This window comes from Stegastes partitus, unplaced genomic scaffold, assembly GCF_000690725.1.
Source record: "Stegastes partitus isolate 25-593 unplaced genomic scaffold, Stegastes_partitus-1.0.2 Scaffold1057, whole genome shotgun sequence".
Classification (NCBI taxonomy): domain Eukaryota; kingdom Metazoa; phylum Chordata; class Actinopteri; family Pomacentridae; genus Stegastes; species Stegastes partitus.
Window position 1 is genome coordinate 47,053 of NW_007578788.1, and position 14,401 is coordinate 61,453.

The 14,401-nt window shown below is 42.1% G+C and overlaps 1 protein-coding gene across 1 annotated transcript in view; it reads left to right on the forward strand.

Annotated features, from left to right (window-relative positions):
• Positions 1-60: 60 nt before the first annotated feature.
• Positions 61-14,401, forward strand: part of hsd17b12b (hydroxysteroid (17-beta) dehydrogenase 12b) — a 24,953-nt gene continuing 10,612 nt past the window's right edge. Inside the window, exons 1-6 of the mRNA XM_008295543.1 lie at positions 61-381; positions 9,888-9,934; positions 11,531-11,606; positions 12,235-12,342; positions 12,633-12,697; positions 14,109-14,153. Of these exons, the coding sequence (XP_008293765.1) occupies positions 204-381; positions 9,888-9,934; positions 11,531-11,606; positions 12,235-12,342; positions 12,633-12,697; positions 14,109-14,153 (519 nt within the window). The 5' untranslated portion in view covers positions 61-203. The remainder of the gene's footprint in view (positions 382-9,887; positions 9,935-11,530; positions 11,607-12,234; positions 12,343-12,632; positions 12,698-14,108; positions 14,154-14,401) is intronic.

The window sequence follows — 14,401 nt, forward strand, 5'->3', positions numbered from 1 at the left end:
AAAAACAAAAAGCGAAGAAGAAAACGGACCAATCACAGGCCGCCAAACGCTGATGCGGAAGTGTCGGACGCAGGAGACATCCCGGATTGTTCCTGACGCATGTCTGTGCACTTTGATCCGCTGTCAGCTCGTCGACACTCGGACCAGAAGTCCAGCCGCCACAAGACCCGCAGAGAGCAGACTCAGGTGTGCCCGCTGCAGCTATGTCGTCCAGCGGAGAAGCCGTGTTCCGGGCCGTGGAGACGCCGCTGCTGTGCCTCGGTGCTCTGACCGCGGCCTGGCTGTCCGTGTGCTCCGTGTGCCGGCTGCTGTCCGGGATCAGGGTGTGGGTTCTGGGCAACGGGCGGCTGGTGTCCCCCACCAGGCTGGGACAGTGGGCAGGTGAGACACTGCATGTGGACACTGCTGTTTAGGCTGTTTTTTTTTATTTTTTTACCCCCTTTTATTTATTAAAAAACACATTTGAACCCACTAAAACTAAGCTTCAAACTAAATAAAAGACATCCCCACTGATAAAAATTCAAGATAAAAATATGATACCATATAGAGTCTTAATATAAAATGACAAAAAATGATATTTGGAGTCAGTTCTCAGTAGTTATAACAATCTACGTTTTGAGCTTGAAAACAAAGCGTCTTAATACAGATAAAATAAAGGAAATGTCTCCGTCCTGTGGTTGTATCTGTGTAGTCATTCATTCTGGAAATACAGGTTGTTTTGACTAAATTCAAGAAAAATAAAAAAATTTCTGTCTTATATCCACAGAAGTCACAAGACAACATCAAATATAAAGTTCTCATCATGTTTCAGTGTTTTTTATTCATTTAATTCATTTATCCTTTATTTACACTCAAAGTACACTGAGGTACAGAGAAAGGAAATTAAAAAAACTGGGCACACACAATAAAAAAGTCGGACATTAAAAACACTTAAAGGCAAAGCTAGTAAATAATAATAATGGTCATAAATTTGAGTATTTAGGCTTTTAAACAAGTTGATTAAATAATTAAGAACGATTGGAAATAAAATCTTATGATAATAAAAACCTGAATTGTTCCAAGATTTAAAAAAAAAAAAAAAAAAAAAAAGGTTTAGGGTTTAAGTTCTGTGTTCCTGCTTTCAGGTGCTCAGCGAGTAAAACTGCATTTTTAACACTCAGTAAAAACTGAGCATTTATAATAAGAACCCACAGTTTCTAATTAGTGTTTTAATGATTAGTTAATTAACTGCACGTGCCAAGTTTTTGTTGCTGCTTCTCAAATATGAAGATTTTCTGTATTATGTAGGATGGTATGTGACATGTTTTGGGGGGTTTGGATGCTGTGTGGATAAACAAACAAACAAAACCGTCTGTTTTCCACCAACTTCTCACATTTCCTAGAATAAAAACGATTGAAGAATTACCTGATAAATAAAATAATGGTACTGGCACTCTTCTCCTCTACTCTTACTACTAATTCTTTAATTTTTTGTATTAATAACATGTCATATATTTAGCTTTTTTTTGTTGTTCATATGCACATCGGGATTTTTTCTTGTGTTGCTGTGAATGAGTAACTGACTACCAGCCTCCTAAAAGCTCCGTTCACTGACCTCTTCTGGCTGAAACTTATATTCTGCTGCATCTCAGACCACATCCCACGTCACTGCTGGGTCATGTGTGCAGCCACTCAGCTTTAAGCAACCTTGGTTTTTATCTAAATTTGGCAATGGTACTTTGTTCTAGTGTTAAATTATCTGCGGCAAATAAACGTCTGCGCTAAACAGCTGTAAATATCTCATTCAGCCTTCGGATTTCATGGTCGTACGTCCCGACGAGTCTTACTTCACTGTTTCAGATTATCAGCTGCAGATAAACAGAACATTGAGCAACGAGGACAAACTACGCAATGTTTCTGTAGTAAATTTTGTCATTTATGGAATAGTTCCATATCAGATGCTTCTATAATTTAAAAGCATTATTAATAAGAAGATTTTAAAGTGCAGAATTAGTAGTTAAGGTGTTCTGAACTGCTCAAATATGGAAATAGACAAAAACTAAAAACACCTTTTGACATCGTATAGTCCAGTCCAGCACTGCTTTTAACCTGGAGTCACATATTTTCAAGAATCTCAACCTTAGTGACTTCATAAAGGTAGAATTCTCTGCAAAGCGGCACCTATTTCAGTGGAGTGTTTATTACAAGCAGACAGTCATCACACAGAGAACAACCCGTGGACTGTTTAACGTTTACCACAGTTCCCAGTCCTCCCAGATCGCCTCACAACACACACTGGTTTCACGTTGTAACGTCTCTGCAGCAGAAACGCAAGGACCAGTCAGCCTTTTTGTCATCGGTTGCTAGCCGTCGTAATTCTTGTGATTGGATTATGGCTGGAGGGGATTATCAAATCAGACTGAACGCTGTCCATCTGTCCGGCCTGCTCTCCGACTGAACCTTGAAATTTGAGCAGACTGCCGGGATTGTGTCAATGCCGCCGTCTAAAGTTCACATCTTCACGTAAAAGCTGTGAAACTGCAGGTATTAGAAGCTCTCTGAGGAATCGTTCGTTCAAGCAGAAGAGCTCAAACGCCGTCAGGGTTCAGAAGAAAGTAAGAAATGTTGGTGCAGATGCGGTTATTTTGCACCTGATCAGTGGAAATCTCCAAGTGGAAGCAAATTATGAGTGTGTTTTTCATGCTCTGTCCTGATGGTCTTTTAAACATGTATTTATCTATTTACTTCACTCCTCGGTCTGTTGTTGTTTCATCAGTCTAGGTTCGGCGCTATAACAAGTTATTTTTAATGTAATTGTAAACTCGGAGCCGCCTGCTTCAACCTGTGCAGTCGCATCAGTCTGCAGGAGGAAGCCGAATGTTTAGAGGAGCTCGAGTCGGCTTTGATCTGTCTGTGCACGGCTAAAAATGGAAACGTATCAGAGAGGCTGTTTTTTTTCTTCCTATATTTTTGGATTACACATGCAAAATGATTCAGAATATGCAATGAGGCGAAGGAGCCCGTGAGCCTCGGCTGCTACTTTCATTCACAAACTTTGTGTCGCTGAAGTGGACTTGATTGAGCGGATGGCCTGATTATGTAACCGGAGCAGAGCCATTCATAAATAAGGTTCGCATGAGACGCAGGGTCCTCGCCGTTCTGGTTCAGCGGCGCCCACAATTCACTGCTGCTGTGTTCGTGCGTTCGGGAGGAGGAGAAAGAGGAGAAAGAGCGGCTGTGGTGGTGTTACAGAGAGCCATTGTGGTGGCATCCAAACCAAACTGAGACAAAGGCTCACTTATTAGCACGTCTGCTCTGTTGTGTTGCAATGAAACATAGCTGGGTTGTTAAAAATTGACCTCATAGGAAAATAATGTGGCTAAGAAGTAAGTTGCAGCTGATTATTCATTTTTTGTTGCCTTCTGACGCCCACGCTGGAGTTAATAGTTTATCAGGACTAATGTACTTTTTGTGGGCGGAGCCTCAGCGTTGTGCGTCACAGCTTTCACCAGATGTTGGAAACATTAATTTCATATTCTGCTCCATTTATCAGCTGCACATTTATGCGAATTGCTCATTCAGCTGCATCTCAAAGGTGTTCGGTCGCAGATCCGTGGGCCGACGAGGCCACAGAAGGAGAGCGGCTCATTATCGTGTTCGCGAAGCCGCTCCGAGGTGACTTTCCGCTCCGTGACGTGGCGCGTCGTCTCTGCTGGAAGCGGCCGTTAGAACGCGGGTAAATGGCGGCCATAAAGGGATGCACATGGTCAGCAGCAATCCTGAAATTGGCTGCGGCGTTCCAACTATGATTGATTTGGTATTAAGGGGCCCGAAGTGTGCCAAGACAACATTCCTCACACCATTACACCAGCACCAGCAGCAGCCGGGGCTGTTGACATAAGGCAGGTTGGGTCCACGGATTCATGCTCGCCATGCCAAATTGCGACCCCGCCATCTGTGAGATTCATCAGTTTTTCCCCAGTCTTTAACTGTTTTGGTTGTCCGGTGCCCAGTCGCAGCCTCCGATTTCTGTTCTTGGCTGACAGCAGTGGAACCCGACGTGGTCTTCTGCTGTTGTAGTCCAGGTGATTCAAGGTTCGGACATGTTGTGCATAGTTAGTCACCGTTAGTCACCTTCCCGCTCGTCCTGCTGCGACCTCTCTGAACCGTCGCTCGCTGAATGTTCAGCAGCAGTTTCATAAATACTCAAACCAGCCCATCTGGCACCAACGTTTGCCTTCAAAGACACTGAAATCACAGTGTTTTCCCGCCGGTTCTGATGTTTTATGTGATTATTAACTGAAGCTCCTGACCTCTAGCTGCAGGATTTTATGCATTACGCTCCTGATTAGATCTGGAGTTGGCAGACATCTTGGAAATGAGAAAACAAAGGCTAGAATTTAAACATATATCGACTTCCTCCTGCAGGTTGTCAGTCTGTGGACTCAGATTGGTCTTTGTTGGTAGTTTTCAGGTTTCTGAAACCTGAAAGTGGAACCTGGAGGAGGTACAGAAAGCTAGTTTCCTCTCAGCGTATTTGAATTCCACAATATCCAAAGATGAGGACGTAATTTTTGTCTGGTGATTCCAAAACAAGCTGCCTACCCGAGCTGCTCGATGAGTGTAACTTTGCTATAATATTAATTTTTTGGACTGATTTAGATGTTCCTGTTGCAGGGTTACATGCCATTAAGGCTGGAACTGATGAAGATGCTCATATTGTGCAACAAGAAGTCTGTTGAAAATGGAGAAACATTCCCAAATAAAGAATTCCCAGAGTCCAAAATGTCCCGTTTTGTCTGAACAACAGTCCAAAATATTCTGTGATACAGAAAAGGAGCAACAAGCAGCAGATTGTCACATTTGCAGAGGTGTTAGCACAGGGGGTTTTGACAGTTTTACTTATTTTTTATTAATTATTCAATTGAGTATCTAAACAATTGCCGATTATTGACCAGTCAGCGATGGTGCTCGATGTGTTTTTTCATGGTCGATGCTAATTATTAGCATTTTTGGAAGCAATAAACATTTGCACTAAACATGAAAATCCAGGTGTCAAAATTGAGAATAATAAAAAACTCCAGTGCAAAATTTGTAAAGTTGTGTTTTACAGAAGTTTAATTAAAAGAGAACGTCGCTTGAAACCACAGCGTGCAGACTGCAGACAGCTAAAGAGGCATATTTTAGTGAATCGGTTCAAAAACTAATAAATAAAGATACCAATTATTGGAAAAATGCTAAATATCGGACGTGATAATCGTCCACTTTGATACCTCCGCTCAGAATAAAGTGAGTTTATGTGCCGGATTTACTGGTGAAGATGTCATTACGTCGACTTTTAGGTGCAGACGTTAAGCAAAGAGCTGATGTCGTCCCGATTCTTCAAACGTTTGCAGCAATTAAACGGCGTCGGCTGTAAAAACCCAAATGGCGGCTCATAGTAGCGCCATCATCAGAACACCTCGCCGGTCTAACCCAGATTTGCAGGAGACAGCAGTTCCTAAAATAGACGCTGTTTTATTTGAGTGAAGGGAACATGCACTCAGCTGTAAAATCTTTTCCTTTTTTTTTTTTCACTGTTCCGACTGCAAAACAGTTCATTCTTAAAACAACTAAAAATAACCCAGCCTATATTTCCCTCATCATTGTGCCTGCAGACTCTCCGGCACTCTCTCCTCCTCTCCGCTGTGCTATTTTTAGTTGCCCCCAGGATCCCCCATGTTCGTGTTTGTCATTTTCTCTCCTCTTTTTTTCCCCCCTCTCCTCCTCCTCCTCCTCCACTCCCTTCTGTTTGGCTCTGCTGCAGCCCTGGAGGACGCTTGGCATCTCGGCATCATCTGCACTCAAGAAAATCACACAAAGGGGAGCCGGGCACAGCGAAGGGCAGATAGATGGATGAGGGAGTGAATAGTAGCGTCAAGATAACAAAATATTTGCCGAAAATAAACTTCATTATCTCTGCAGGGATATTTGTATGAGACACTGCGGCGGCAGCGTTTCATGAATAAAAGCAACAGTCAGGTGTGAACTTTAGTTTTATGCACATTTTTAAAAAACATCCCCTGCGCTGACGATATTAATCACTCTCCAGAGCGGGAGCGTCGCGTTTTGTTATAAATTGCTGTTCCGTGTTATTGCATCTAATAAGGTTTTAAATTCTGTCCGAAAACAATCTGAAGTTCGTTTTAAAAGCTGGTTTAAGTAATTGATCGCAAAGAAAGTTTGCCACAGGCGTCCGCCGCCGATGGATCTTCTTTAACTCAGTATTTTTCAGCAAATAAAAAAAACAAATGGATGAAACTTTTCAGAATACAAAAAATCTAAATGACGCTTTTTTTTTTTTTTTTAAATCAGTAATGTTGTATTTTTGAGGCTGCAGGGTGGTGCAGTTGGTAGCACTGTTGCCTCGCAGCAAGAAGGTTGCCGGTTCGCGTCCCGGTGGGGGCACCGGAATCTTTCTGCGTGGAGTTTGCATGTTCTCCCCGTGCAGCGTGGGTTCTCTCCGGGTTCTCCGGCTTCCTCCCACAGTCCAAAAACATGCCGAGGTTAATTGGTGATTGTAAATTGTCCGTAGGTGTGAATGTGAGTGTGCTTGGTTGTCTGTCTCTAAGTGTAGCCCTGTGATAGACTGGTTACCTGTCCAGGTGAACCTGCCTTCACCCTGAGTCAGCTGGGATAGACTCCAGCCCCCCACCACCCTTAAGCGGTGTATAGATGATGGATGGATGTTGTATTTTTCGTCTCAGGTGGTGAAGCTCGCTGTGAACGGCGGCTGCACTGATGTCGGTTCACCATGCATGTAGTATTTAATGAGCCCGAGTGTCTGAAAGCCCTGCTAGCAGACCCTAGAGGCGGCGCTGCTCGCTGCACCCGGCCACACGGATGTGGTTTGACCTCACCAGTGCTCCCATCTTAAGTGCACTTTGCTCCTACGAGTAAACCACAATGCAAGAAAAACGAGAATTAACCAAAACCGAGCAGGTTTCTGAAAGTCATGCAAAGTGTTCCTCTGTACGCGGGGCCGTGCCGTTTGCACAGGGGCATATTGTAACGCTCTGACTTTTCATGCCGCTCCCCGTCCACTTTCTGTTATATTTAGCCAGAGGTGTGATGAATAGTTCCTTCCGAAAGACGGGGGATTGCTAAAAATAGGCCCCTGCTGCTGCTGCTGCTGCTGCTGTTTGTGCCAGGCAGTTCCAGGGCATCTGCTCGCTCGACTGCCACCGATGACGGAGAGGACCTCACTTTTCCCTCCCTCGCTTTGTCCTCCTCAGTCACCTCAGCTGCTCTCCGTCCACCTCGGCTCTCGTCCGTCCGCGCTCGCGTCCGGCTCTTTAACCTTCAGACTTAATTCATCTCACTTTGCTTTTTTTTTGCCCATCGTCGGTGTGTTTTATTCTGCCAGTCAAACAGTCCTGACATCTTCACCGGGAGATTGTCTGTGGTGATAAAGTTCCTGCAGGTGGCACTCTTTGTCTGCTCATCTCAGGTTTTTTCTGCACCGCTTTGGCAATTTAGTTTCCCCCCGGTGTTCCATATTCATCTTGATTTCACACCAAGGAGGATAAAGGGAGAAGAAAAAGAAATCTTTACTCATGAATCTGCGGCGGGAGAAGCAACACGCCGCTGTCCTCTCGTTTGCAAACATTCTTCTTCTGCTGAAACATTTCTCTCCAGCTCCTGCTCGTCGAGCTGACAGAGGACATTTAAGGTTGCGGCAGGCTTTTATTGTGAAGGTGTGGTTTGACGCTGAGCTCCAGCTGTAAATTAATGCGATTCCTCGTTTATCTGAACACGTGAACATCCAGGTGAAGGTCTGTGGATACACCTGCATTGGTAGTTTTGTGTAATTAGGTCTGAGGTTTTTAATCATCCTTAAAAGGCTCCTCGGCTCCAATAAAGTGCGTTTATTGGTATAAAAAGGCTCCGTAAAGAAACCTCTGCTGCTGAATGGTGTGATTGCACCTAATCTCAGAACATAGGGGTTCTTAAATGGTTCTTCAGACGGCCAGGTGAAGAGCCATGACAGGTATTTGTTTAATTAGAGCTGCAGCTAATGATTATTTTCATTATCGGTTCATCATTTTGTCTATGAAACACGAGAGTGAGAATTGTCAATCGCTGTTCCCCAAGTCCTAACTAACGTCTTTCATGATGCAGAACGCTGCAAATTCTTACGTTTGACTTTTATTTTGCTTTAACATTATCACGTGATTAAGTCCTGTCATCAGGATTAGGGATGCAAAATGTGCACAACTGGTGCAGTCGTCCTCGAATTTATTCGTACCAGAAGAAAAAAAGCAGCTTCAGTCACTGAAATAAGGTGAAATTGACAAAAGTAACAATAAATAAAAATTTAATGAAAATCACGACGTTGCTTTTGAATTGTTGTTCGACAGAAATATATATAAAAATTTTTTTTTAAAAACAAGCATGATGGACCCGTAAACTAGTATTTAGCTGAACAACTCTTTGAGCCAATCACTGCCATCAGGTGTTTCCTGTAACTCTCAGTCAGACTTCTGCACCTGTTGACAGGTATTCTGATTTCACTGCTCATCAGCAAAGTGCTCTAATTTGTCTGGGAAGTTTTTGGTTTTTTTTAATTATTCTTTTCACCCACAATTCAAAAGCAATGTCTTATTTCACTAAATTCTAATTTAGAAAATTTTTATTTATTATTACTTATTTCAGTTTCTAGTTATTTTAGTGACTATTGTGAATTTTGCCTTTTCTTTAATGGAAGGGGATGAACACATTTGAGGACGACTTAAAGTGGATTTATTTTTTTTCGCTGGAAAATCTGTTTCTGATAACTGGCATGTTTTACAGGAACGCATCAGCTCATGGTGAGATTGCAGGTTCTGGCTGGTAGTTATTAACCATCACGTAAAACTTTATCATGGCGCCCGTTGCCTCTATTAACACAAACCTACCTGTTGTCTGAGTGACGCTTCCTCTGGTTGCTACAGTATGAAATATAAATAATCTGCAGTCATATTTTAAACATAGATTAAACTGGATATGCAGATAAAAAAAAATACAGGGACAAAACAGATATGAAAGTTTGTAGGATTAGAATTCAAAACAGTATTTAAAGCTACAGTAAGAGTCTCCACCTGGTGGAGGAATCCGGTACTACAGCTGATCTGCTGTACATTGTCTGACATGCGTGTCCTTTGTCTGGTGCCTCATCAGTTGAAATAATTGGTAATCAGTTAAAGTATTAATGGGAAAATAATGGCATCACTGCAGAAGACCTCTTTTGGTTCCACTTTACACCTTCTGAGTGAATGTATGTGGCAGTAGTTTGAGGAAGGATTTCAACATGGCAGCAACACTGTGCACAAAACCAGGTTTGTTAAGGAATGGTTCTCCCACCTGAGAACTGGCCTGGCTGATGTCAAGCCCTGATCTTAACGACGTAATCCAGGCAGGTCTCATCACCAGACATCAGCCTCACTGATGCTCTTGTGGCTAATTGGGAGCAAAATTCTGCCTCCAAACTCTAAAATCTGCAGTTTTCAGTCACTAAACGCTCAATATTCAGCGTGTGAGAGCGTCTGTGTCCTCTGTGTTTCTTACTGTTTGTTATGTCCGAGGGTAAAGACGCAGCCCGGAGACGTTAAGCTGTTAATATTGTGTTAATTTGGTCGATGATGCACCTCATTTATATCTGCATTAATTCTCCTTACTGGTGTGTGGATCAATTCTAATGGTTCTAAACTACAAATATAAAAGTGCACCGGGCCTGTGAAATTTCCTTTCCTCGGTTTTAATTCGCCCAATTGAGATTTATGGAAAGAACCCATGCACTTATTAAATTCTTAGTTTTTATATTTCATGTAGAATAGGATATACTTTTTTTTTCTCCTGCCAATTCAGCCTCTAACTTTTTTTTTTTGCAGTTGTGACAGGAGCCACAGATGGGATCGGGAAGGCGTACGCAGAGGAGGTGAGATTATCCTGGAAATGTCATAAAGGTGTGCTGGAAAATAGAGTTCTGTGGCTGTAATTCTACGTTTGATTTATTCCTGTAATTTCTGTTTGAAGCGGTTCTACGTTCAGGTCGTTACTTGCAGGTTAATGTTCTTTCTTTGTGGTTGACATTTCACTTCCTGCCTGTGAACTGAGCTTTCTGAGGTGATGTGTTAAGATCCACGCCGACGTGTTTAATTTTAGAGTCCTAGGCTGACAAGATAATACCAAAAAATGTTTGTTAATGGTTACACAAGAAAGAATAACGGTCCATTTTTTTGTTGACCCACTGGAGTTTGTAGAGATGTGAAAAAAGAAATCTGACCAGTAGGGGCTGACAGAGCTGTGTAGCTGTTGGTACCGATGTCAGACGCTGATTAAAAAGGAAAAAGAGATGTTTGGATCTTGAATTACAGGATTAAAATCAAATGTAAAAATTAGTAGAATTCCATTTCCAGTGACAGAACTGAACTCTTTGAATCTTTGAATCTCCAAACACATTAATGTTCTCGCTCTGTTTTCAAGCTTCTGTGAATAAGCTCAGATCTCACAAGCGAAATCGTAGCCCTGCTGAACCCTCAGAGTGTTTTTCAATCCTGTCACATTTTTTTTTCCTCACTGCTGTCTCATTTTTTTAAGTCTACACCTGTATGGAAACGTAGAGAACATGTCTGGTGTGCAGTATAACACAATCATAATGCCATAAATCATTAAAAATGAGGAAAAAAAGTTGAATTTCTATTTTTTTTATTTTACAAAAAATTGTAAAAATGGCTTCAGTGAGTCCAACATTTTTGCAAGATGGTCGCAGGTGTTGCCAAAACTGGGAAAAAAAAATATTGCTCTGCATACGGTTTATTTATTTGATTTATTTCAAACATGCCAACAGTGTTGCAACTGCAAAAACAAGAAAGAATAGCACATAAAATGGGAAAAAACTAATAAATAACAAAAATCAGAACCTAAAATGATGTCTGAAAACAAGTAGAATGAAAATACTGTTCACCAATATTCTAGTATTTCACTACTTTACTCCTAGATTTTTAAATTTGTTTCTATAATTGTCGCCTCTCTGGAGTTCAGTTAAAAATCCCAGAGTTTTAGTCTACTGATTGTAATTCGTAGCTGAGTCACTCATAGTCTCTTAGTTGCGCCAAAGAGTGCAGAACTTTTAGTTTTTTTACAAATTCTGGCTTTTGTAAACGGTTTATTTTTGGCAATTTTTTAAAATGACACATGCAGAATGAAGTAATTTGGACAAATTATGACAATTTTAATAAACTAAAGATGGAAAATCCAATATTTTTTCTGTTTTTCCAGATTTTGGCTTTGATAAATGGTATAATTTTGGCTTTTTAAACATTTTTATTTAGTTATTTCTTCTAATATAACATGCCGTTCAAACCCGTTGGCACATTTTGGGTTTCTGAGGGTAACAACTTGTTCAATGTAAAAGTTATTTCAGTAAGATTTCAGACCAATCACAGGTTGATAATCACTACAGACCAGACTAATGACTTGCGTCGCTGCGCCTGCCGTTGTTGACGTGTTGTTTTTTTGTGTTTGTTTGCAGCTCGCCCGCCGAGGCTTCTCCATCGTGCTGATCAGCCGCTCTCAGGAGAAGCTGGACGACGTGTCCAAGTCGATCGGTGAGATACGCGCCGCGCACTTGTTTTATTCCCGTGTATTATTTCCAACATGCAACATCCGCGTGAGTTACAGGATGTAGCTGCATATTACTCTGTTTAATCCATCAGTCTAAGTGATCCGCCGTCTCCGAGTCGAGGGAAATCAACACTGTCTGGGGTCCACAGGCGCAAGACTAATATAGTTCATGTGTTAAATATGACAGGCGCCGGACTGCAGTGGAGTGTAAATGGCCCGTGCAGCTATACGGCCTCATTTATCCTGAACCTGAAACGTCGCCGTCCTATTGGACTGTATGATAGCCCAACGACCGAACGATATCGCGCTGAATTATGAGTTTTGCACAAGTGATCCTTTATTGAGTGGAGATTCAGCAGGACTCTTATGCTTTGGGTTATGAGGCAGTAAAGCCTCCTGCTGGAGCAGAAAGTGAATCTGTCCAATTAAATGAAAGCCTCCTCTTAAGGGAGGGATTTCCTCATTGATGATTATTTCAGCGTTTAATAATTTTTCCTCTGCTCTCCTCTTTCCCTCTCCCCGTGACGATTTCATAGTAACGTAGTTGTCGACGAATCTTCCTTCCACTGCTGCTCGCATGCACTTAATTAAAACTCACGTCTGTGTCCTCAGCCAGCAAATGTGGCGTCGAGACCAAAACCATCGCGGCAGACTTCAGCGCCGTGGACATCTACTCCAAGATTGAAGATGGACTGGCAGGACTGGAGATCGGAGTACTGGGTACGGCTGCCGTTTTTCATCGAATTTAATTAGTCGCTCACATGAGATGGCAAAATCAATCTGAATAAAGGCCTGCAGGCAGCAGGGATGCTGCATAATCCACTGTGATAGATGCAAGTTTTTCATGTATGCATAAAGGTTAATTTATTAGCCCTTTGCTGCCCTCCTAAGACCGAATACGGGAATGACACGCTGCTTTTTTTTGTTGTATATGTTGAATTAAATCTTTAAATTAACTGCTTTCTCAACACTTTAAATCTCACAGAGCTTTTATTTCTCTATTTTAACAGTGAACAATGTTGGAATATCTTATTCTTACCCTGAATTCTTCCTCAACGTCCCCAATCTGGACTCGGTGAGTTCAAACTTTTTATGATTTTTGTGATGTTTCCGAGCACAACACGCATTCATATCAGGCATTTAACAAGGTTATACAAATTGAACTGAGCAGCGATCGCGGAGTGCTTCGCGCCACATTTCATTCCGCCCCCGTTCGCCCGTTTCGACATCCGTGAACGTCTAAATTCCGCGCTGCTGTTTAATGCATTAGCTCAGTTCGCTTGTGTTCGACAGCGGTCCAGGTTGGATCAATGCGGCTCCACTACAGACTGGATCAATATAAGTGGACTGCTTTGCACTCAGATCACTTTTTCTGCCTCTTGAATGGAAGAAAGGACCCTGAAAGTGTAATTCATGAAGTCGTTCGGCTTTGTAAGTCACGAAGTCAGGAAAGTCTATTACGCGGCGATATCTATCGAGTTTAATTTTTTTTTCATTTATGAAAGAACGTGTCTGCGTTTTCCTCCTCGACCTCCAAACCGTTGCTCGAAGACGAACAGAACCTTTCGGCCTTTCCGAATATAATTTCTATTATCCAAACCGAGCGAGTCGTCATCCAGAGTACCTGTGCTTTAAGTTTAAAATTGATAAAATTATATTCGTTTCTCAGTGATTAGTGTGTCAGGTCACACACACGCTAAGGAAACAAGAAGCACAAAAGCCATTCTTTCTCTTTTTAAATGAAACGCTGGTTTACTCAACAGACTGCGGCTGCGTCTTCCTTTAAAACGTCTGATGCAACAGGCTGCAAGCCGCCAACAAAAAAGTCAAATGTACACAAATAAATCAGACTAAATAAATGAAATATGGGAAGAATCAAAATGCTTTAGAAAATAAACTGTGCTTGTAATTGGTTTATCAGCTTCACATCAAGTTCAGGAAATGAAGTGGCTGAACTGCATTAGTGCTGTCAGGTAAGCCTCAGCTGCCGCAGCAGATGTTGGGGAGGCTGTGGACAGATGTAGCTGGTGTTTCTGGTAAAAGGCTGCAAAGACGTGCTGGAAAAACGTGGACGAGAGGGAACTCGGTAACGGAGCTGGACAGCGATTGCATATTCACTTCTATTAAAGCACCTGTGGAGTTTGAATTGTCTGAATTGTCGGCGAGAGGCTTCTTAAAAGCCACGAGGAGCTGGGTTTTATTCCTGTACCACTGAAGTTTGGTGTCCTTGTCCCCCATTATCGTAACTGCAGTGTTCAAAAACAGCAGAATTTCATTGTGTTGGCAGGAGTTGAAGCTCTGGTTGGTCTGCGTTCGCTAAAACTACGAGAGAGTTTCAAACTGAGTTCTGCATGTAAATCAGCTGTATTCATTCAGTACAAATGCATGCTTGCACACCCTGATCAGGAGTACTTACAGTAATATTTACAAGTAGATGCACAAATGCAAAAGTCATACTAACGCTGCTGTTCTTCTCCTTGTCGCAGTTCATCGACACCATGGTCAACATCAACATAACATCGGTGTGCCAGGTGAGTGCTGCAGCCTTCATATAATGAGACTTTTTTTATTTTTTTCCCCCCACAGATTAACAAGACTCCAAATAGTAAAAAATGTATTTCCGCTCCCAAGGTGATATTTAGCGGCGACACCTTTAGCTGTAACTACAGTCCTGTGAGCAAAAGATCTGCCGTGGTTTCCACCGGTCCTCCTTTCAAAAAGTTCAAACGAATACAAAATGCCAAACTGCAGGAGCTGTTCAGGTAACAGAGGGTGTTGT